At 33.3% G+C, this 25,665-nt stretch overlaps 1 protein-coding gene across 8 annotated transcripts in view; it reads left to right on the top strand.

Moving 5' to 3' along the window:
• Positions 1 to 25,665, top strand: part of LOC137626954 (alpha-N-acetylgalactosaminidase-like) — a 219,820-nt gene that overhangs the window by 110,858 nt on the left and 83,297 nt on the right. For all 8 annotated transcript variants that reach the window (XM_068357955.1, XM_068357941.1, XM_068357972.1 and 5 more), the window contains 2 exons: positions 22,953 to 23,117; positions 23,596 to 23,770. In XM_068357955.1, coding sequence (XP_068214056.1) covers positions 22,954 to 23,117; positions 23,596 to 23,770 — 339 coding nt within the window. In that variant the 5' untranslated portion in view covers position 22,953. The remainder of the gene's footprint in view (positions 1 to 22,952; positions 23,118 to 23,595; positions 23,771 to 25,665) is intronic.

The following is a 25,665-nucleotide window of genomic DNA, read 5'->3' as shown; positions in this document are numbered from 1 at the left end:
TCCTCTCGAGATATTATCATCATATCTTGCTGGTAATGATTTGGGAGGTATTATAAATACAGTTTTTGTAATTCTGGTGCTGGAATTATTTTGTTTCGTAGAATGGATATACTTGTCTCTAGTCTACATAGGCCAGGCCATAAATTTTCAGTTTTCTGTTCCTGTTTCCTTTCTTCCGTATATTATCGAATTTTTTAACTTTTACTTTATAGTGCAAGTGTTCGGTTTTCCCATAATTGCTCATGATACCCGAATGGCCTCACAAGCCCCGGTACTTGGCTATATTGTCCAAATTATGAATCCAATCTACTCAATGATTAGGTCTAATGTTTTAACATATTAGATACAGGCATGTTTTAGGTAAGCGAATGTTGGTTTTAACATCCTGTTTTAGACCTTTAAGTGCATTACCGTTTGTGTGTGATACAACAGTCCTTTGCAATAGATATCAATGTCGACAATCATTCTCTTATAATGAAATCAGTAATAATGGTACTCGGGCAGTAATTAAGTTGTTTACAGCTTTTATCACATTTTGTGGGTTAAAATGACAAGCCGAGTGATATGCAAATTTCTACAAAGTTTAGTCTTCAGTATCGGTAATTTTATTTGAGAGATAATGAATTTGGATGTACTCTATACGGTTCGTTTATTAACGTCATTTGCGTAATTTTGTCAGATTAGGTCCTTTACGAACTATGGTAATTCGTTACATTTTTATTTATGCAAAATATGACGCTGATGGATTTGTTCATCTGTAGTAGTTACTTCATCCTCATACAATTTGTTAATTTTATGTTTATTTTGCTTTCAGTGGTTGTCTTTTTTTCTCACTGTGGTTGAGTTGTAATTACTGCGTGAACTCCGTAGACCTTTATGTCACCTGTTCATTTCGTGCTAGTTATTGTAGATGTCTTACCTTTCTTCACCAGTGTCCAGTTAAGAATAGGGGGAACTCCAAAAATTCTGGCATTTTCTCAAGTTCTTTCTATAGAAAAAGTTTATCATGGCTTCATATTTTCACATCGCTTCGCTCTAAAAGCGTCTAATTTAAAATTGGTTGGTCTTATATAGATTTCAGCAGTGTATTAATTCTCTGTGTCTGTCTCTGGAACCTTTGGCATCGTCAAGTGCTGTGATGAACATTCATTCACTGAACTTCGAAACCGATACTAACCCGCGATTAGGGAAAACTATTCGTGTTAATAGTATGTCTAACGCCGTCTGGCTAATTAACGTTACCAAGTAGAGCAGATGACTGAATTATCATAAAAAAACAGAGAGAGAGAGAGAGAGAGAGAGAGAGAGAGAGAGAGAGAGAGAGAGAGAGAGAAAATGGTTTGTATTGTTTAGCAATTGCTACCTGACAGATACTTTACTTCTATACTCTTGTTTATGATAGAGTTAGACTTTTTTCCAAAAAAAAAAAAAAATGTGTGATATGTTAGTTTAATGAAAAATAACAGAAATTAATTTATGAAACTTCATTACTCTATGAAAGTACGCCTGCGCAATTTGCATGTGCACAAAATTATATGAATAAGTCTACAGTATGTTTTATTTGATCAATAGACCTATGATATTTATTTTTCTATTTAGTTATCAATTTTGTTGACAATTACACCGAAGGACATTAGTTGTCGCAACGCCAGATCATGTGTCCAATTATCCCTTTGATGGATTGGTGTAACTTTCCCTTTCATTATTTCAAAGCTGCGCCTCACGCGTGAGCCTACGGTATTTTTATATATTCTTTTTGCAATCTTTTCCTCTTATTAAGACGTTCAATTACCAACGTTAGAGCCATCTGTTATGGACGGCACTACTTTCTCTTCAGTATTCGCTTACTAATTTATACCATCGGTTGTTCTCTTTTGACCGGGATCTCTTGGTGTTCATGTGAACGTTTATGCCCAATTTTGCATGATTGTACAAAATTATTAGAAATGTAATTGTTAGACTTATTTTCTCATTTCTGTACTATATTTTTTCGTGTCTTTAAGATTAGTTCATGTGTGCAGTTCCTGATCTAGATATTAATCTCTGGCACCGTCGCTCAAATAGTTCGATATGCATGTTGCATAAGATTTTTCACAATTCTAACCATGCTTTACATTCAGATCTTCCTGGACAGTTCCATCCTGTTCATAATACTAGGCATGCAGTTAATTTTGATAGTGAGGCCTTCTCCATCATAAGGCTCAATACTACACAGTATTCTAGAAGTTTTAATCCAGCTGTGACCAAGTTGAGGAGTGATCTTCCTAATCGGGTCGTTGAATATGTAGAACTTCAAAAGTTCAAACTTGCAACAAAGGTTTTCATGTTGAACAGGCTGACAATAAATCTTTGTATAGTTTATATATGAAAGATCTGCTTTAATGTTGTCACTGTTCTTACAATATTTTATTTTAATTGTTCATTATTTCTCATATCGTTTATTCATTTCCTTATTTCCTTTCCTCACTGGGCTATTTTTCCCTGTTGGAGCCCTTGGGCAAGCATCTTGCTTTTCCAACTTGGGTTGTAGCTTAGCTAATAATAATAATAATAATAATAATAATAATAATAATAATAATCAGTCTGGATAATTTTCTCAAAGTTTATCAAATTTATATCAAATTTGCATGCGAATGAAATTTACAAATATATTCGATTTTATTGATTTATTTTAGTTTTCTTGCTTGGGAGAAATTGTACAGTCGTATTCATGTGGACTTGCACTTCCAAGAAAAATTAGTCATTCTTACTAACCCTGTAGACTTAAGCATGATTATCGGCTTTACGGCAGTAAGCGTCTCTCTCTCTCTCTCTCTCTCTCTCTCTCTCTCTCTCTCTCTCTCTCTCTCTCTCTCTCTCTCTCTCTCTTTTACGTTAAACATCTTAAAGAAGTCATCTTTCCATAATTACAAACCACGTGCCTTACGGAAGTGTAGAATGGTTTGCTGCCGAAGGCGTCATTGTTACAATTTTATGTTTTAGAAAGGTATTTTGCTGGCAAACTTTATTAAGGTTTATATAGGTGAAAGATCACTTATTATTTTGTTACATTTAGGGAAATTTATATATATGTATATATATATGTATATATATATATATATATATATATATATATATATAGATAGATAGATAGATAGATAGATAGATATAGATATATATATATAATAAATTTTTCACATGTTGACGTTTTTCATATTCAAATAAGCCATATATTTTTCTACCGTAATGTCTGGATTCTCTCTATACCTCGGGATCAGAGACCCAGTGGGGAATAAACTAAAAAATGATAGCCTATGGTCGGCCGGGGAATCGAACCCTGGTCCGGAAACTGGCACGATAGTGACATGAAAAATAGCCACGTGGCCGTCCAGAATCTATTATCGTTGAATTGATTCCCCCTTGGGTCTCTGATCCCGAGGTATAGAGAGAATCCAGATATTGAGGTAGTATAATATATGACTGACATATATATATATATATATATATATATATATATATATGTATACATATATATATATATATATATACACATATATATTATATATATATATATATATATATATATATATATATATATATATATATATATATATATATTGAACCTGGTAATATTACCTGTCAAGAAAAGGGAAACGTAATCAATCGATACCACAAAAGTGAAATACCCACAGCATAAGTTAACTATATAAAGCGAAACAAAAATTGTTTTAACAAAATAACCAACTCAATTTGAATATGTATTTTATAGTCGAATTGTATACATTATAAGCGGAGTTGATATATCCTTATGTTGATTGTTCATCTTAAATAGACAGTTAAATTTTCCTTTGATTTTAAGCCAAGTTATGGAACTTACTAAATTAGCTTTGGATCTTTATTGATAGGCGTGCAGTGGGTGATGCCCCAAGTGTCAATGTGCCCTTGGATTAGAATTCCGTTGTATCCATCCCATTGTGGCATTTTTTCATACTAAAATGCATTCTAAGCCTTTCATATTGATTTTGTTCCATGTTGGATATTGCATATGTAGAATCTTAATTGTCGGGTATAGAAATAGAATGAATGTTTTTCTTGAAATAAGTAGAAATAACTTCCGATAGTAACACCAGTGTCATTGTTATCCAGATACGTGGTGTAAAAAAAAAAAAAAAAAAAAACTTTTTTTTTTCCATTGTAAGGCACGAAATTGCAATAGCAAGAAAATAGATTTGAATTTTAGATTGATTTTCTTGATTAACCTGCATATTAATTCGTGTACCTGTCGATAATTCTATATCATTGTTGCCTCGGTTTGTTGAAGGTACAGTCGAACTTTTGGTTTTCTGGAGCTACAGAAGCACCTCGAGCCTTTGTTCACTCAGTCAGTTTTGATATGAAGTAACGGAAGTGGATTTTGCATCTCAGTCGCTCGTGAATTTGTGAAAGTGTCAAAACCTTTGTGAATATTGTTATTGAATAAGTTTTTTTATGTTATGGGCTAAATATCTCCAGGTTCATTATAATGTACTTTTATGTTATGCCCTGAATCCTTTTCATAATTGAATCATTGCTCGATTTAATGGTGGATTGCAATATAAAATTTTTCTAATGGCGTGCAGGAAGTTGAGTTTGAAGGATAAATCGTATAAAAGCCAAGTATACACCATAGTAATTTCCCCTGATTATTGTGATCTTATTTTAAAGGACAGTCCGTTATTTCTTTCAGTGCTAGGGCCATTGTTTTATCTACTTTCCTTATTTCAGATGAGGGTGTGAAGTTGGGTGACAAGGGTAATAAAAAGGGACTTGAGTGACAGCTTCCGATTTTTTTTTTTTTTTTTTTTTGACAGCAAAATATACTGTCAGAACATACAGTATCTGTTACCGGGAAGTGACTCTTAAACTAAACTATTATTAAAAAGTACTTCTTGGTTGTTAGTGTATAGTCAAAAGAAACATGAAAAGTGAATGAGTAAAATGAATTATAAGGATTGACTGGCAGAGAGAGAGAGACAGTCGTGGTATAATTCGAATGTTAACTGAGTTTGCGTTTATAGCATCCGTGATTCGTCGTAATTCATGTAGAGACGATTTACGATATAATGATGGAGCATTGTCACTTTTAGTTCTCGATTTTTAGATGATTCAGTGTATTGTGTGATATCGTGCAGTAAAGTATTGAGACACGTGGATGGAATTAACGGTTTTGATTAGTATTGCTGATGGTGATTTAATTGTAGAAGCAAATCGTGTTTCTACCCTTCAAGAATGTTTTTCCAGTTTTCCCTTTCTGTTGGAAATTGCAATGCCATATCATTGAATATCGTTACTCTGTCAATGTTATTCCCTTTGAGGAAAAATTTGGCGAAAAAGAATATAGATCTTGATGCATTATAGTTTATAGTACAAACTCCAATCGAGATTATTTCCCGAGCTTAGGGCGGACGCTTCTTAAGAAGATTGTGTATATCAGCAATAAGGGCAGTTTAGTTTGAGCTTATAACATTGATTCACGTCACAAATACATGTAGACTACTGATCATCCCTATTACGGTGGTTTAATGGGACTGCAATTTGGATTAAGCATTAGACTATTTACAATAGCCTGCTCTCCCCGTGACCTCAACTGGAGTCGTATCTCGGGGGCATACTAAGGCAGGCGGTTCTATAGATTGGTGAAAGTTTCGATTAGGAGACGTAATAAAGTGAACGAATAGTTTAACATCGGCGCTCGATCGTTACTGGTCTTCATACTTAGAGACATATTTTGATTTTTTTTCTGGAATGGCGTTCACTGGTACTAAGGTTTTAAAAGATAAATGTTTGGTCTCTCTCTCTCTCTCTCTCTCTCTCTCTCTCTCTCTCTCTCTCTCTCTCTGGTTTACCAAATTGACAATGATTTTGTCTTAAACACGCATCAATTTATTGGAAATGCTTCTGTGGAGTTGTTTCGTGTGCTTTAGTAATAATTTCGCAATCGTACCCACCTTTAACTGACCCCACCTAAAGTATCTTCATGACAAAATTATTTGATTAACCCTAACTTTATTCCCAACTTAACTCCCCTAATCGAAAGAATTTTACTGCTGAAGTTACTTTAACTGATCTGCCAATCAAATATTGTAATCACCGGCTCATTTGAAGCGAGTAATTGCTGATCGTTGAATAAATCTATCATTTGATAAGACTTGTTTCCATTGAAAATTTACAAGGCTGGGGGAATATCTCGAGTTTTCTTACCGTTTGTATTTTGCCTAACTTCTACATTACATCTCGAGTTTTCTTACCGTTTGCATTTTGCCTAACTTCTACATTTTCTTTTCCTGCTGGTGCTTTTATCTTTCCCTCACTCACTTGATATCACCATCTTCCTCTCTTATCATATTCGGGCTAGATTGGTCGTGCATTAGTATCGCGTCTGTATAGAAAATGTCAATTAATTTTGTTTACGCTTTGTATAGGCTTAGCATGTTTAGGAAACATTGCGGTAATGTGACTTTGAACTATTGAAAGATTAAACCAGCAAGGTGTTTGATTGCATGGGATTTTACTAACTAATTGTCTTCCTTCTTCTCTTGTTTCAGTTTAATTTGAAGTAGTAAAATGTTAGACATTATCATTTTGTCAATGAATATTGGGAAGATGAAATGGAAAATAGTTGGTGAGGCTAACGCTCATATATTAGCTGGTTTTTATTGTTCTTTGTGATTCAGAAAAGACTAATTTTAAAATTACTTTTTTAAAATTGTTGAAGGATTGTTAATCATCTGGATGGCATGGAATTTTGCGCCTTCATTAATTTTGATTGTAAGACCACTTGGTACTATTTACAATATATATATATATATATATATATATATATATATATATATATATATATATATATATATATATATATATATGCGTGTGTGTGTGTGTTAATCTTTGGGATTACAAAATGTGTATTGAAAAGAGCTCATGTGCAGAAATCCATAATTGTGAAAGGCGATATGTAAGTGACAAACAACGTTACAAGTGTTTTATTGCTTACCGGCGTTGATTCAGTTTTGGCAGGGTTTACATTTACTCATTTGTATTTTAAAAGATTAATGCACTCTTTGGGAAATGGAATATTAAAGGAAATTTCGTGTAATAAGAAGTTCACATACACACTATATATATATATATATATATATATATATATATATATATATATATATATATATATATATGTATATATATGTACATACACAGTGTATATACTGTATATAATATTATATATATTCTATACATGATAGAAGATTTGAATAGAGAAAGCAGAAATGTATGACTGAAAATGAATATGAGTAAAACTATGATAATGCTCAATAAATATCCAGAGACAACAAATAAGGTTTATATACGAATCTCTTAGGACAGAGAGAGAAGAGTTTCCGCAGGACGTGAAACCGAAATTAAAAGGACAAGTATGTGATGGAGAGCTTTTGATAAACAAATTGAGATTATTAAATGTAAAATGCAACTTCATCAAAAACATCCGTATTTAATCAGATGGTCCTACCAGTATTAACTTGTGCATCAGAAACATTGAGCCTTTCTAAAGCCTTAGAACATAAGCTAGTTACAACTAAAAGAGCCATTGGAAGAATAATGATAGGAATAAAACTAAGAGACAGAAAAAGAGAAACATGGATACGAGAGCAAACCAAAGTAGAGTATATTCTAACAGCATTTAAGAAATAGAAATGGACCTGAACAGGACACACAATGAGAATGACAGATAATAGATGAACATTAGGAATAACAGAATGGGTCCTTACCGATTGCAAAAGAAGCAGGGGAAGGAAGAGAAGACGACGGAATGACGAGCTAAGAAAATGTGTGGGTATTGACTGGTATAGAATGACCATAAACAGATGCAAGTGGAAGGGCATGTCTGAGGCCTTTGTACAGCAGTGGAATAGTCACGGCTGATGATATATATATATATATATATATATATATATATATATATATATATATATATATATATATATATATATATATATGGTTTTGCAGTCCGTGTACTAATTTTACTCAGGATAAATGACTTGTGTTAACCAGACGAATCTGATGGTATGTAAAATGTAAGAATATTATGGAAATTATTTCGTATCTAAACATCTTGAAGAAAATAATGCCACCACTTATTCTTAGAGTGAAAAGTTCCTGGGAAATCATGTTTTGCATAGAAACATTGAAGAATAATTAGCTATTATGATAGGTTCTTAGGTTTTTGTGTGTAAATAAGTTCAAAAGTGTTTACTGTTAGAATTAAAACTGAATAGTATTTATTCAGGTTTGAAAGTTTTCCAGTATCATATGATTGGTTAAATGGTTAAACCATCTTGAATTAGGATAATAAATTGTTCATCGCTTAATATTTGAATAAAGTATTCAGGACAAAACCAATTCAGGTGTTGACTTCATTTAACCGTATAAAATAATAACATATTAACCATGAGAACGGGAGAGAGACGTTGATATGTGGTTGCCAACAGTACAAAAGGGATTGGGGACCGTGTCACTACTGTAACTGGCAAATAACCAGTTGTCCAATGGCATTTAGCGGTTCATGTGGGATCTTTATTCGGAGGCTAATGGTGGTAATTACGTTACAGGTAGTAGTTTTGCCGTCGACGGAGAAAAGTAAAAGTTGGTAAACTATGGCTAGGAACTGGACTAGTGTTCAGGGATAAACGTTTCTCCAAAAATACGATTTTTTTTAATGCGTGTTTTAATTTGGTTCACCTTCAACATCAAAGTTTGCAGATTTTGGTTGTAGAGTCGTAAGGAACGAGTCGAAATAGTAGTTAATTATGCCAGAAAGAGAGATAAAACAATAAACTGTATTGCACACTCATACGTATGTATGTATGTATGTGTATGTATGTTTGTATGCATATATGTATTATATACAGTATACACATACACAGTATATATATACAGTATATATATACAGTATATATATATATATATATATATATATATATATATATATATATATATATATATATATATATATATGTGTGTGTGTGTGTGTGTGTGTGTGTGTGTGTAACGTGTATGCATAAGTTAATTAAATGGATTTATATTTTCATATGTATTTATGTATATATAATACACAGGCACATTTATATATGAATATACTGTATACATTACACACACATTTACAGTATATATATATATATATATATATATATATATATATATATATATATATATATATATAATATATATATATTGATTATATATGTATATGTGTATGGATATATATATACTGTATATATTACATATATTATTTATGTGAATATATATATATATATATATATATATATATATATATATATATATATATATATATATATATATACATTATATTTGTATGTATATATATATATATATATATATATATATATATATATATATATATATATATATATATATGTGTGTGTGTGTGTGTGTGTGTGTGTGTGTGTGTATATATATGTACGTATGTACGCATGTATGTACGTATGTATGTGAATTAGGTATTGGAGAGAAACTGGTGAAGATATTAAGAGTTTTAATGTGTTTGCAAAAGGATAATGTTGCAAATAAATGTTGACAACGAATAAGAGGGATACCTTGAAGATTGAGCAATGAAGACATGTATTGATATTTATCATGTAAGAATGAAGTAAAAATAATTGTAAGATTAAAGAATATGTTAATAAAGACAGACAACCGGGTGTATGCACAGGAGTTCCAATACTTGAATTGCCCTGGGAAGGCCAGGTGGAAATATATCGAGTAATCTTGAGCCAGCTCTTCTTTACAGAAGTGGAGTGCGGAGAATTGATATGACTATAATCAGATCAAAATGGTTGAAGTGATCTGTTTTTAGAGTGTAGTGGAGGAAGACTCAACACATGGCGAGATTTCTTGAAGCAATGAAAGAGTTACTTCAAGTAAAAATATGGTTCAGACTAATTTAAAAAGGTTTACCAATGTAGGAAGAGTGATGAAGGATAGGTTGCGGAAAAGAGAGTATAACTCGAAGTGTTAAGAGGCGTTGTAACCATTGGGTAGATGGTGTGAGAGACATTGCAAAGGAACGGTTGTAATATCTAGCAAGAAAAAGAGTTCGTGTGTGATAGGAAGGAATGGTGAAGTGTGTTTTAACTAAGATTGCTCCCTTCTCTTGTTATATATATATATATATATATATATATATATATATATATATATATATATATATATATATATATATATATATATATAATATTATATATATATATATATATATATTATATATATATATATATATATAATATATATATGTTCATATTTGAATAGTCAGTTACCGAATCTCTCTCTCTCTCTCTCTCTCTCTCTCTCTCTCTCTCTCTCTCTCTCTCTCTCAATATTATGGTACCCACTATCATTTAATTATTATTTTGGAACTTGAATCATCAACAGACTCGTATGCATCCCTGCATATCAACACCTTCATTACTGAAGCCTTAACTCGCCTTGAATTGGCCTTGGAAAGCATATTGAACGGTTGTGAAACCAGTCAGTTCATTTGGAATTAAAAACAGCCTATATTAGTTGGAGTTCGCAATAAAAATAAAAAATAAATTTGTCGGACGGAAGTTCTTCAACACCAGAATCTGTCAATAAAAGATTTTTTTAATTAAGAATGGAAAGGCAAGAAAAATTAACTTCAAGCCAAATAACTGTTTGCGGCAAAATAAATCACCAGTGGTAAGACCTAAAGCTCGCGACGTGTAATTTGGAATATTACAGTATGGCCCCCTTGACATGTAGCTCTGTTGCAATGAGCATCATAGTAAAGATTTTACTTTGAGAAAAAAACAGAGTTTGTAACGAAATGCTGAGGTTAAAGTTTTACATTCAAACCACTGAAATTCGCTAGTATAAAGGTTTTTATTAACGGTCTACTTTATTCTTATTTTGATAATTTTTTCCCTAGAAATTAATACCATTTATTTTCGTGGCGAATGCATTGTTAGTTAATCTTGAATCCCTCTTATACCATGGTTATCACCTGACGGACTCAGATATTCTGGACTGCGGGAGATTTGTAATTTCATATTTTGTAATGTAGTGAATTTATGGTTGCTACAAGTTCAAACGAGGATGTTAATGTCTAAGATACGCCATTTTTTCCAAGTCTGTCGAACTTACCTCCGGTCAGATTTAATGTTTGCGACAAGAAAAGTTTGATTAGAAATTTGTGTGGACACTATCGTCGTATCACCTCTTATAAAACTTGATGGAAATGCCTAGATAATTTTTGTTGGCTTGAGCGTCTACTGAGAAAATATAGAGCGATAGCTACGTCCCTACATTTTATATTTATGCACTGTATTTTTAAGTGTGTTCACGTGTATTTAGAATTTGAAATATAGTTTTGTCAAAGAATTTTTAACGGTGATAAAAGACATGTTGTAATATCGTGCTTACAAAGTAGCTTTATTTAAGGGTCACTAAACTTCGTATGTTTAATTAGCTGGGTAAGTTCCATATTACAATGGTACATAGAAACTCTGCTGGAGAGAGAGAGAGAGAGAGAGAGAGAGAGAGAGAGAGAGAGAGAGAGAGAGAGAGGAGAGAGAGAGAGAGAGAGAGAGAGATTGATACCAGTTGATCATGCACAGGAATTCATATTTGCATATGAAGTTTCACATCTCGTGGCCCAGGATAATTGTACATTTTATTCCTCTTCGATTCAACTAGGAAAAAATATATGTTGTCTACGCCTTCTTCTTCATGAGGTGACGTTTGATTAGGAAGGCTAGAGCTAGGTTCAGATATACCAATCTCTATAACAACTACAGCAGCTATGGCAGGGTGAAGATCTTCACCGTGCGACGGGGTATAGAGGACACCGCGTTTCGTTTTGATATTGAGCTAGGTACTGTTACCAGTAATACTCATATATACCATTGTGTCTTGTAATTTTCTTCCATATGAATGTGCATGAATTTCAAGTAACTTATTTTCTGCACAGAACCCGATCCTCATTTTTAACATTTTGCCATTCGCCGTGAAGAACACATAGGTCCCGACAACTTAGTATGAATCTACCCTCACAGCCCACTTTGACTTTTGGTGGATTAGATATACAATCGAATCAAGCTGTTAGCCAACCATTTTGCCTCTTAATTATTATGACTGACATTCTACCTTGTTTCGAATATTGTTCTCCAGATTGGGGAATGATCTTCCTAATCAAATAATGAATTGCTGAAACTTCAGAATTCAAATTTGCAGCGAAAGTTTTTATGTGGAACAGACTGACATGAGTCTGTCTTCTTAGTTTATATATGACAGATCTAGTTTTAATGTTGTTACTGATCTTAAGGTATTTTATATTTTTTATTCGTTACATCTCGCATATAGTTTATTTATTTCATTATATCACTGGGCTGTGTTTCCCTGTTGGAGCCCTTGGGCTATCGTTTCCTACTTTTCCAATTAAGGTTGTAGCTAAGCCAGTAATAATAATAATGATAATAATAATAAAATAATAATAATAATAATAATGATGATGATGATGATGATGATGATGATACAGCTGTATCAAACCCGTTCACACAGACTATTAAGTGGCATCGCTTAAAAGTTCTGGAAAAGGTCTTGTAGACTACACAAGATTAAGTATGTGTTGCCACTTTGTGTCGAGCTAAGTAGCCCCAGTTCTTTGTTCAACGACAGCTGATTGGTGCAACGTAAACTTCATTTAAGCTGTGTGCCACAGAGCACCGTCACTGCTTTATAAAGAAAAAGGATTCATTTCGATTATGGACTATGCAAAGGAGAGTTTCCTTGTACTTCTAGACACGAACGATCTTTGTGGATGGATTCTCTATAATAAACGATTGGCAGTTGGATGGTTAGGCATTTTCAACCAGATTGGCAGAAAAAAAAATGTACATCCAGAGGCTAGATGCAAACAAGGAAAGTCTCTTTGAGGTACTTCCAATCACATTGATGTCACCAGCATTATAAAAATGTTTTTCATCCAGTTATTTTTTTCATGTATGAGAGAAAGAAAAAGATATAAGATAATTTTAAAAGTATATGTATTAATGGAATTTTGCTTTTTCTCCAATATTAGTTACAATAATTTGGGTGTTCTTGTATCATGCATATTTTATTATACTTGATTATGCTGTGTTTGACCATTATTGATTGCACCAAGGCTATATACAGTACGTCATGTTTTTAGTAAAGTTTTGTGTTTTGTCAAGGCCAATATAGAGGTGTTTTGTTAGCGTTAGTCGTGTCAGTTTTTTTTTTTAATATGAAATTAAAACTACCATTGTGTTTTCAATGCCATAACAAATTTATTTATTTCGCTTTTTATAGTGATAATAATTCCTAATTAATATTTTTTTGGTACATTAAAGTTAAATACTAATTAATTATATTTATTGTGTCAGTGATTATCATTGAACCCGGAGGCAGGCATTTGTGTTGCATTATTCCGATGTTTTACGATGGCATACGAAAAAAACAAAAATAACGTAATTCGATAGACATTAATGTCAAGTGTTTTGTAACTTACGCTTCTTGAAACGGTACACTAAGCTGTAACAATCCGTGCGCGAGAAAGATTTATGATCATAGTATATTCTCTCAATTTTATACCCATTTGAAGACATTTTGGCATCACAGCTTAACTGGTCATTGAGGAGAAAGAGAGAGAGAGAGAGAGAGAGAGAGAGAGAGAGAGAGAGAGAGAGAGAGAGAGAGAGAGAGAGAGAGAGAGAGAGAGAGAGAGCGGGTGGCTAACATTTATTGCCTGTTATGGGCTTGATAATAAATACTAATTTGTAAAAATATTTGTCAAGTTATAGATAAGGTCGTATTTACCTCCTCATATCTGGATGTTTTCAGCTCGGTACTACAGTTACTGCTGTTGATCACTGGCTCTGAACAGTCACTAGGAATCGGTCTGGAATTATTTAATAGATGGTTATTTAACGAAATATCACCAGGTGTAACCGTGCCAATGACTTCCTGTATGAGGGATTGATTGTGTTAATTTATTAGGAAAAGAAAATCGGAACTAGGAGTTGTCTTTTCGCCATTGGGTACATGACTCAGCCATGATTGCTGGTGAGGATGTTTTGATGTGCTTTTGGAGGTCCTTTAAATTCACATTATATCTATTTTGATGTTTGTCCAGTCTGGATGAGTGTACATACAACCCTTTAGCATGTTGCGTCGTACATAATTATCAAATATCTCTCTCTCTCTCTCTCTCTCTCTCTCTCTCTCTCTCTTCTCTCTCTCTCTCTCTCTCTCTCTCTCTCTCTCTCTCGGATGTAGGCATTTTATGGAAATGTTCTTTTAATGCGTTAATCGTCAATGAATACAAAGTTATATATTTACAAATCCACAGTTGCAAAATTAATACTGCTGGTAAATGCGCGTGCACACTTACTGAGAGAGAGAGAGAGAGAGAGAGAGAGAGAGAGAGAGAGAGAGAGAGAGAGAGAGAGAGAGAGAGAGAGAGTAGTATTTTACTTTACCAGGCTATGTGTTGCAACCTCCAATCATTTCTCCCATTTATTAAATGAGATAGAATCCCCTATTCGTTTAAAATGAAAAAGGGTAAGACGTCAATACCGATATAAGATATTTTAATCAGAAAAGCTACATTTCAGCATTTTTTGAAAAGTAATATACAATAGGGTTCGGCAATGAGAATGTGGGAGGAGTATGAAATACAATGCTACACCTCTTTGTGGTCTCTTGGATTTCTTGAGATTTCATCAATTTTGGTGGTAATTTAAATTATCTCAATTGATCTCTTGAGAGAGAGAGAGAGAGAGAGAGAGAGAGAGAGAGAGAGAGAGAGAGAGAGAGAGAGAGAGAGAATTGGTGGACTGGTGATAATACCAGTCCTTGAAGTATTGTGATGAAGGAAATAGAAATGAAACATTCCAATTATTTATGATCGAGGTTATCAGTGTTAATTAAATCTCTGTAATGGCCCATAGTGGAAGAATGTCATGCACTACTATCAGGTATTGAGTGTTAGATGATAAACTGGGACAAGTTTTAATCTGTATTCAGCGCGTTAATGAGGACATGATTATTTTATTCTTCTCAGTTGTTATAAAAATGAAAGTGTATGGCAGAGCATTTTGCTTGAATGTTGAATGATGGTGGATTGTGATGATTGTGAGTGCACAATATGAGCCTCTATGCGACTGACTGTCTTGTTCCCATAAAAATAACATTCGCTGCTATGACTGCAGTTTTGAAATACTGTAAGTCGTTTATGATGAGAAGTTTTTTTTTAATTGTGGCTTGTTTCTTCATTTTTTTGATAAATTTTCATGGGCAATTATTATGAATTTTATTAAATTTCATTTTCTTCATAATTATGTCTCGCCAAGGTACTGTTGTCTATTGTGAAAAGGCCAATTAAATTCAACGAATCTGATTACCCTTTTTATATGGGTTTACGATTTATCAGTCTAGTAGTACCTTAAACGCAAAAAAGAAAAAAAAAAAGAGAAAAAAAACCAACATGAAGTCCACGCAGTGAAGGTCAAATTAATTTAATCGAGAAGTTAAGGGTAGATCAACAGTGAAATGACCCCGTGTACCTGTAAGCCATTATAAATGATTATTCGGTGGGGCACTAAATCAAGACTACTTTTTCTCGCATGCTAATCACTCCTGCTAAAGGAAGTACTGAAATAATTTGGGAATTGTTGTTGTTGTTTGGATTTGTTTGCATTTTCCAACACGGTCTCTTGCTCATTAGACTCCTCTAACAGAACTGGGGTTCAGTGTTTTTCATAGAAATGTCTTCTTCCTTTTAGTTTGATGACGTTCCTTGATATTTTGATAATTTGTAGAAGGTTTTCTTATGGGAAGTTGTGGTATTGCTTTCCTTAATATACCCTCTTATTAGTTTATTTTTATACTAGGGCCCATTATTCACCAGAAACATTTTAGACTTTTGAAATATTTCCTATTCCAGAAGAAATTTATAAATAGTAATTTTATTATTATTTAATTCCAGGTTCGTTCACACACACACACACACACACGCACATATATATATATATATATATATATATATTTATATATATATATATATATATATATATATATATATATATATATTTATATATATATATTGTGGTACCAAAAGAGTTTAGCCTTTTGATTTCTCAAATCCTTAGATATGAGGTTGCAACTTCCACATCCTATTTTTTTGTCCTAGCATATGTTGGTAGACGTTTTGTAGCTTGATGTATTTGTGAGAGATAATCTGGGATTGGATCCTGTTGTAGAAATCTATAAATAATCTCTTGCCTCGATATTTTCGTAAAAATGATTTGAAAACCGAGTTGTGATGATTAGGTGATTGTTTTTATCTTTATTCAATATATATAACAGGAAGATTACATTTGCATTTGTTTATAAGAGGTCCTTTTTAGATTGCTCCTAAGAGTGTGCTCATTGTGGGCAGTTACAGTGTGATGTTGATCTTGCTCCCATGCGGATTTAAGTTGGATTACATCTAGTGTTTTAGTAAGGCTCTGTGTGCCATCATTGAATTGTAGAATTTGGATTTCATAAAAGGTACATGAATGCAAAGTTTACAGATTTCTTGCTACTTCCAAAATTTCCTTTTTTTCAGCGTATTTCTTTAAATGCTATTAATGTCACCAAAGTGCTTCTACGTGTCTCAAAAAGAGAAATCAAACGAACTTGCCGACAATAGTCAATGCAATCTTTACTCTTATCATTAAAAATGTCCAGACATCAACTGAGTAATAGCATTGATTTGGTTCACTTATTCTTATTTACCATTCATTATTTTGCATCGTCAACTCAGCGGAAGAAGTTACGTCATAGTAAAAGTAATATGTAATTGGAGTATTTACTTGATTAAATGAAGAGTGATTTTGGACGCGTTCCAGTTTGAGTCGAGGAGAGAAAGTCTTTCAGGAGTTTTTGCCGCTCGGTCGTCGTTGCCTAATGGGAGGAGGAAGAGGTCAGGTCGATGTTCTCTTGTTTTTGTCTCTGGTTATAAATACAAGATGAAATCTTATTGCCAGGTATCATATGCATAATGGCAAGGGGTATTACATACATAGAATGTTCAATTACACACTTTACTTGTCAGTATTGACAAATTTCATTTTCCGAATGTCTTAACATATAGTCGAGACGATTCTTTTCTTTGGGTGAACACTTCGTTAATAAGATTGCTTAGGTAATCGTATGGGTTAAATACCTGTAATGGTGCGATTTCGAAGGAAATTCATGTTTGATTGAGGGTTTCGGAGCGTTTCCTCTTCCGTTTCAAGAGCTTAAGAGATTATATTAATTCCACACGAACACTCCTTTTTACGTCATACCCTTTTCCCTAAGTGCATTCATCATCATTTAAGATTAAATGTGGATATCTTTAATGGAGAAAAATTGGGGGATTTACGTGTACTTACATTTTTGTTGACTCAGAGAGAGAGAGAGAGAGAGAGAGAGAGAGAGAGAGAGAGAGAGAGAGAGAGGAGAGAGAGTCTAAATAGACATTATTCAATTATATAATAAAAATTTGATACATTTGTGTTAGTGGAAACTATAGAAAATTATTAGTCGAGTCAAATGTTCCCAAATTTGTTTAGTTTCTAATGAAAGGAGAGATCATTCAACGAAAGGCTTTATAGCTTCGGAAAGGCGGAACTTTACTGAAATTTTGATTTACGTACCTAAGGTACAATTGAAAAGTGGTCATTGACACATTTTATTATTTGTGGGTTATTAGTTCCCCTGTAATGTTTCAAATATTTTCCTAGCACCTGCAATAAAACTGTTATGTTATGAAACATGTTTATATATTTCGTAATAAAAGCAGGTAATTCTTATATATACAACCATGATAAGTAAAGAAATTTCAAGGTATTTATCGATAGATATGTTGTTGAATCATCAAATGAAGCGGGATTGAGGAAGTCTGCTCTTAGAAAAGATTAATGAAGTTTATGCGTATAAATCGAGGAAAACAACTTATTGGTGATGAGCTTTTCACAATTTGAAAAGAATAACTGAAAACATAGACTTAGAGATATCTATTTGTTGATAGGATGTCTACCTCTAATGGAAACACTATCGTCAATTCTGTTGTTGGAATCAGTGGCGATGATGCAGCGACGAGATTACATAACCTGGTTGAATTTGCAATGACAAAAATGGTCGAGTAAACGTAATAGAACATGATATGATCGGCCGGGGGGGATGACGTTGTGGTTATTGCAGTAGTTGAAGTTAGTCCCTCTCCATCCCCAATGTAAAGTAGAGGATAAGTATAGCAGTTTAGAAGCCTGTCGCAAGTATGACTTCGTATGCTAGAATATATTCTGGAATTCAAAGTCATTCATGATAATGGCAATATCAGATGCCATCTGTTAACTCGCTCTTACTGACAGAGATGCGGTCATATTGAGAAGGATTATTAGCAAAAGAAAATTGAATGTGTATGTGGAAATTGAATACAGGTGTTGATGAAACGGGGAAAAAAAAAAAAAAAAAATTAGAACATGAAGTGAATTCAAGATGTAGCAAAACTTGGGGTGTGGAAATAGAGAGTAGCTGCAAATACTGATCACGAATGCGAATGTTTTTAGGAAATTGTATCAGTTATAAGTAAAGAACATAGAGTGGATTCTTCCGATAATGTCATTCTTCGTTGGTTATGTAATTTAGAATTAATTTGGCTGATACGGTAGTGTCTTAAGGCTATAAAAGACTTTCAGTTAGAAACACTATTTTCGTCGTTAAAGATGGCATTTTTAATAAGACAACTTTGGTTTGGTACGTATTATGACTCGTTGATAATTTTGTGTTGAAAATAAGAGAGGCCTCTACTGCAGCGCGTTGGTCGAATTAAGGGACGAGATAAAGTAAAGAAAATCGAACACTTAACCCATAAAAAGTCACAAAACAACTCTCTCTCTCTCTCTCTCTCTCTCTCTCTCTCTCTCTCTCTCTCTAAAACTGTTCTTGGCTGTTTGGAAATTGGTGAATATTGAATGTTTAGTAGTATAATTCATTTTCTACTGGATTAACATTACGAGTAACAATTATACCAAAATATTGAGGTAAAATAACTATAATATTGGAATAGAAACAGAAACATCAAGAAAATACTGAAATCAATAATACTGAATCGAAAACTATAAATTTGGAATGCTGGAATAGAAGTAACAGAATTAGGTGTGTGGATGAGGATAGATTTAAAAGCCATAGTACAGTATCTGGTGAAAAATATTGTACATAAAATATCGTTTTAGAACGGAATAGACGAAATGTTAAGCTTGAAATGGAAGCAACCGAATAAGGAATGCTGTAATGAAAGTCGTATTTTTGTGGCGTGAAATATAAATTTTCTGTATAAAAACCAGTTGAAAATAGTTGCTGGTAAAATGTCGAAAATCACGAGAAGCTTCCTTTTTCCGGTTTGGAAATCGTTCATGACGTGAAAATGAAGGAATATCCGCGAGGGGTTCAGCGTTCATTTATAGATTGATTTTCAAGCAAGAAAAAAATCAGTCGGACCGAAACGACCATAAAATGCCTTTCTTCTTTTACCCCTAGACATCAATTTAGGGAGCAACGAAAATATTTATTTTTCAAATCTTGATTTTCATTCATGGGTAAATTTCACACATTTAATTCCTTTCTTCTTTCTTCCATTTTAGATTATAAGAGAAGTAAGGATTTACGACAGACGTTTCACAGGCAGATAAAGACGTGTTTTCACGGGATAAATAGTACAATTTAGAAACTAATTCTGTGGTGTGCGTTCATGAAGGAAACCAAAAATGCTAGATAATGATATACGAGATAAAACTTGCTGAGAACATAGTGTGGAGCACGTATTTTCACTACTGTATGCTTACGCACAAATCAACTTTAACATATTTCTTCGTTTTGTGATAGTATACTGTATACAGTATAATGATTTACATTGATGTTAGCGTAACACAACTCTACTCTCTCTCTCTCTCTCTCTCTCTCTCTCTCGTGTGTGTGTGTGTATATATATACATACACACACACACACACACATATATATATATATATATATATAATATATATATATAATATATATATATATATATATATATACATACATATATACTTTCATCAATGACTGTATGAATTTATTGTATGCCTTTTCACTTATTCGCACACTTATAAATCCTCTTGGACAATAAACATGATACTGTCATTGTGTTTGTTGTTGCATGACAAGAAGGCATTACTATGAATATTTATCCCATCCATTATTTATTGGAATTCATTTAAACAGAACTTATTTTGTATTGAGCTGGGTGAACGCGATTTATCCCAATACCTGTTTTATGAGGTAATTACTGTCCAGTATGTGGATTTGAGATTGAAGAGGTTGCAGTCAATTATCAATGACCCTGCTCATCATGGCTACCAGTGACCTTTGTGATGTGATTAGGGTGGTTCTCTAGAGTTTTCAATAGTAGCAGTGGGACATTTAAAGAGAATTCGGTAAATTACAATAGTAGTAATACAGCAGTTTTTTTAACAAATCCAACTCGTCTCTATACTAGTATTGCTGACATTTTCTTTTTTTCTGCAATTCCCTTATAATAGCTAGCCACTCCATGGTTGGAATACCAAAGTACCACTATGTAACTGCAATCCCCACCCCTTAACAGGAACCACATAGTTATTATTATTATTATTATTATTATTATTATTATTATTATTTTTATCATTATTATTATTATTATTATTATTATTATTATTATTATTATTATTATTATTATTATTATTATTATTATTATTATTATTAGGTAAACTATAACCTAGTAGGAAAATTAGAATGCTACAATGCCAAAGGTTCCAACAAGGAAAATAGCGTTGTGAGGAAAGGAACTAAATAAAGGCAACTAAACTATATAAGAAGCAAAATAGATTGAATAATTTGGGGCAGCTGAAACCCTTGAAAAAATCCTTTCAAAATTTTCCATCAGAGTAGTTTACAGTACATAGACATCTTAAAAGGTCTTAAGATGTCTTTGCTGCTGTACCTCGAAGAGAGTCTGTGTACTTATCAAATATTTATAGAATAAAAACGGCAGCTCTACGGAAAACTCTTGATTCTTGGGTGCATTTCCCAACAAAGAGTTAAGTAGTATTTATTGATATATGTTTTGGTGTTATCAGAATTACTTGTTTAAAAATTTTATCTCGTTATTATTGTTATTCTGGAGTTATTATACAAAACTATTTTTTATGTTTTGTTTTCGGAGAAGACCATAGTGCATCATATTGCATAAAGTAATAAATTGAATTTAAACTCTCGTTGGAGTATGACTAGTTTACATCCTTCTTTGAGGTTTGAACTTACATTCCAGTCATCTCTCTCTCTCTCTCTCTCTCTCTCTCTCTCTCTCTCTCTATATATATATATATATATATATATTATATATATAATGTGTGTCTGTTTGTCTGCGTGTGCAGTTCTCTTATTTATATTTGTGAAATCATGTTTCTCCACAGCTGTGTTAATTCTGTTTGATCATACGGGGAGTGTAATATACAATACAATGGTGATTTCATAGATTAAATTTAGATAACGTGTTTGTGTTGAAATATATAAGGCTTGTTATATTTTTCGACAATAAAAGCTATTTATTTCTGTTTTCTTCACCTGTCACGGTTATGGCTTACTTTTCTGATTAGTGGTTGATATGAACATTCTCCCACACTTTTAGTGACCGACAGTATCCACACTAACACCTTAATAACCTCGCGTTACATAACTGATCGTTGCTCCACCACAACTTCAGTGTGTGTGTGTGCACTCCAATGACCGAAGGTCAACCCTGACTGACCTCTTGTTCCTTTTGCCTCATATTCTCTCTCTCTCTCTCTCTCTCTCTCTCTCTTTCTCTCTCTCTCTCTCTCTCTCTCTCTCTCTCTCTCGCGCTTGTATCATTTATTTTTCTTCCACATCTGAATGTTCTAATCTCTCTACATAACTAGAGTATGAGGTATTGAGACCTATTCTACGTTGTCTCGATGTTATTAGTACAACGTTTTATATGACACTTCCTTTCCATTTGTGCCCCATGACATTATACTCAACTTTTACTTGTCTGATATGTTCCACTTCAAAAGCATATTGTTTTTCTTCTTACTTACCTAAAAAATCTTTCTTAACCTCACCATGATTAAATTGACCTCGCCTTTCTCAATGCTTTTCATTATTTTCAAGAATCATAAGAATAGTGCCACATTTAGGCCGTTTGCTTTTTGCATTAGCTTTAAAACATTGCCCTCTTATTTACTCTTTGTTGCAGGATAACTCAGAGATAACATGTAGCCTACATGTATCGTAATGTATTAACTTTTTCCTTTAGATTTCATCACAGTTTTAAATTTTATTGTGATTTAATGACTTTTAATTAGTTAAAATCCAGTTTTAAGCAAGTTATATCCAAGTACCATAAACTTTTAAGAGTTTTTCTTATTAAGGTCTTCAAGCTGGTGATTGCTATATTAATATCATCATTTGTTGATGTTATGCAAAGGCAATACATTTGATAAGTTTTTGGTTTTTATCTCATGGAAACTAGACTTAGAGTGAAAAAAAAAACTTGAGCAATTCTCATTCAGGTATCTCTTGCATACTTACAAATCTTTCTGTCATTTATGAGTTTGACAGTGAAATGCTCAGATTTAGTACGAGTAATGCATATGGGGTTTCTCATTGCACAGTTAAAGTTTCATTTTTCTACTTTATGTTTGGTTATCCTCATTTACTTTTAAATTGTACTTCAATATTCTTAAAGATGAAACATGTATTTCCATATCGAAGTTTCTATGTTATTGTGACTGCTGACACGAGGTTTGTCTTTCCACAGGATGAAGCTAGAACTTGTGTTGTGTGTGCTGGTTACAGTGCTGAGGACCATAGGCGTCCAAGGCTTGGAGAATGGCCTTGCTCGCACCCCACCTATGGGTTGGTTGGCATGGCAGCGATTCAGATGCAATACAGATTGTGTTAATGATCCACACAATTGTATCAGGTAAGGATGCAATCACATTTGCATATACTTATTTAGATTGATGACCGAAAAGTTTTAACATGTTCATGTGAATATTTATGGAGACTAGATATATTGTCATATCTACCATATTTTACATTATAGCCATGTTTTATAATTAGCATATAGTTTTATCCAGATTTCAGTTTTTAGCAGTGTTTTATTCATATGTAATCTGAATTAGAACTAATAAAGGATTCTTTAATTGGTTTTATTTTCTTAGAGTAACTAGTGACAAAACATTTTTGAAAGGTATTATTTTTAAAGTGCCTTTGATAATAATTGTCATACAATATTTATATAAAAAAATATTGCACTTGAGTATATTTTTAACTGAGTGAAGACCAACACGATTGGCAGCTTAATGTTCCCACCAATTTCATGTCTAAAGTTGAATAACAGATGAAAATAAAATGACTGAAACTGATCTTATGCTATTATTATTTTTTTTATTTTGCAGTGAAGCTCTGTTTATGCAAATGGCTGACATCATTGTAAACGAGGGTTACAGAGATCTTGGTTATGACATGGTCTCACTGGATGATTGCTGGTTAGCTCGCTCAAGGGATTTGAATGGTAGACTACAACCTGACTTCAGTCGATTTCCATCTGGAATAGCTGCTTTAGGAGATTATGTGAGTGCTAAATTGTATCCTATCTTGATTAAGATTCTATATGTTATTGCCGAGCTATTGGCAAGGCCGGTTTTATATAGTAGATTGATGAGAAATACAAGTGAATAAGTTTATAAATGTTAATTGCAGTTTTTAAGATTGTTTTTCTTAATCATACATTTATTTTGTATATGTATAAGAAAATATTATGGCACATTTGCAAGCTACACAGCCTCACAAAAAGTAATAGACAAACAAATTTTTTGTTTATCACTGCAGAATCTGACATGGTTATTATCTTCAGTTGCTCTTTGTAAACCTTAGCAGTCCGACTCTCATGAAATTCTTTTTGTTTTGAAGATTTAATTGCAAGAATATTTCATAGGATTGGAGTGTGGGAGGTGATAACAGCTTTGCAAAAGAATTGTTGCACAAATATCTTTGAAGATGCTATATTATATAGATTTAGTATTCAAATTCTCATCTCATATTGTGCATTACATGTTAGTTCATATAGTTCTGTACAGTACATTACTTTCAATATATTTTTTTATTGACCAAGTTACCATCTTTAGTAGAAGATGTATACCAGCAGAATTCAGAGCATGTTAATGGTTTGCTATCTAGATTTGTATATTTTTCATATTTCAAAGGTGTTTGTAATTATGTGGATGGTACATTTTGGTGCAGATTAGATGACCAGAGTGTCACCAAATTAAGTATGTTGGGGAGGTCAGTCTCTCCGTCCTCTGACATAAGGCAAAAGAAATGTAAGACAGGGAACTGCATGCATTAGAACTTCTATTAATTAATTTACTTTTATACAGTATTTAACTTTCGAAATTCGGTTTTACCAAGTAATATATCTTTGAGGTGTCATTTATATATCAGATCTTTTTATTTCTACGTGACTATATTTCATTTATATAAGATACTGGGTAGCTTCTGGCTTGAAGTAGAATGTTGCCTTAATAGTCATGCAATCTATTGGCTTTGTGACTTGATAATCATCATATTTTATTGTGCCAATTTCGATCCCAGAGGAGGGCGTTGTTGTTTGCCTCTCTAAGGTCTTGATCTGAGCCATAAGGGCCCTGTGGGTACCCTCGTAGAATGTGTTCCATTGTTTGCGGTGTTGGCCCACACGGGCATTCAGGGTTGGTAGCTAATCCTCATTTGTGGCAGTTATCTCCAGTTTTGCTCACTTTTACCCTTCTTCTGTTTAGGGTCACCCATTTCTTCCTGGTGGGGGTTGTTCCACTGGGTAGGCCTTCCTTTGAGCTGGGCAGCTCCTCATCAGGGGGCCATCGGTCACTTTCCCACCACTTTTCTAGCCTGTGACCAGCTGCTCGGATTGGTTCTAGTCCATCCACTGTTGCTAAGCTTTTGTGGGCTTTCAGTGTTTTGAGTTACTCTTTGATTATTGTGGAGTGGATGACTAGGGTCATTAATTTGTTTATTCTTTTTGGCTTTTGCTAGCATATTTTGTCAGATATGAAGTGGTGGGACACGAGCTGTTTTGAATAAAGATGATAGAGGTGTGGAATTTAGGGTACCAGTAATAATCCGACAGGACTTATATAGCTCTGGGTCTACTTTAGTTGTATGGCATGATCTTCCCCACACGGGTAGAGTAACAAAGTGCTAGGACTGTTTATCTCAGGGTCTTAAGATCTGTTCCCCAGCTGGTGTTGGTGAGTTTGCTGAGGAGGTTGTTTCTGGTACTGCAGCTGGTCATTTGTATAGATGTTGAATAACATCAGTGCCAGCACTGACTCATGTGGAAGGCAATTGTTCTGTATCCTCCATCTGATTTTCCTGCCATCCATTTCAATGAAGAATCTCCAATTATTAAGCAGATATTTAGTGATGTGGACTATGCTAGTATTCTGTATAGTTTGAGCCACCTTCAAAAG

Source organism: Palaemon carinicauda, chromosome 2 (assembly GCF_036898095.1).
Source record: "Palaemon carinicauda isolate YSFRI2023 chromosome 2, ASM3689809v2, whole genome shotgun sequence".
In the NCBI taxonomy this organism is placed as follows: domain Eukaryota; kingdom Metazoa; phylum Arthropoda; class Malacostraca; order Decapoda; family Palaemonidae; genus Palaemon; species Palaemon carinicauda.
This window is presented reverse-complemented; position numbering and strand designations above follow the sequence as displayed.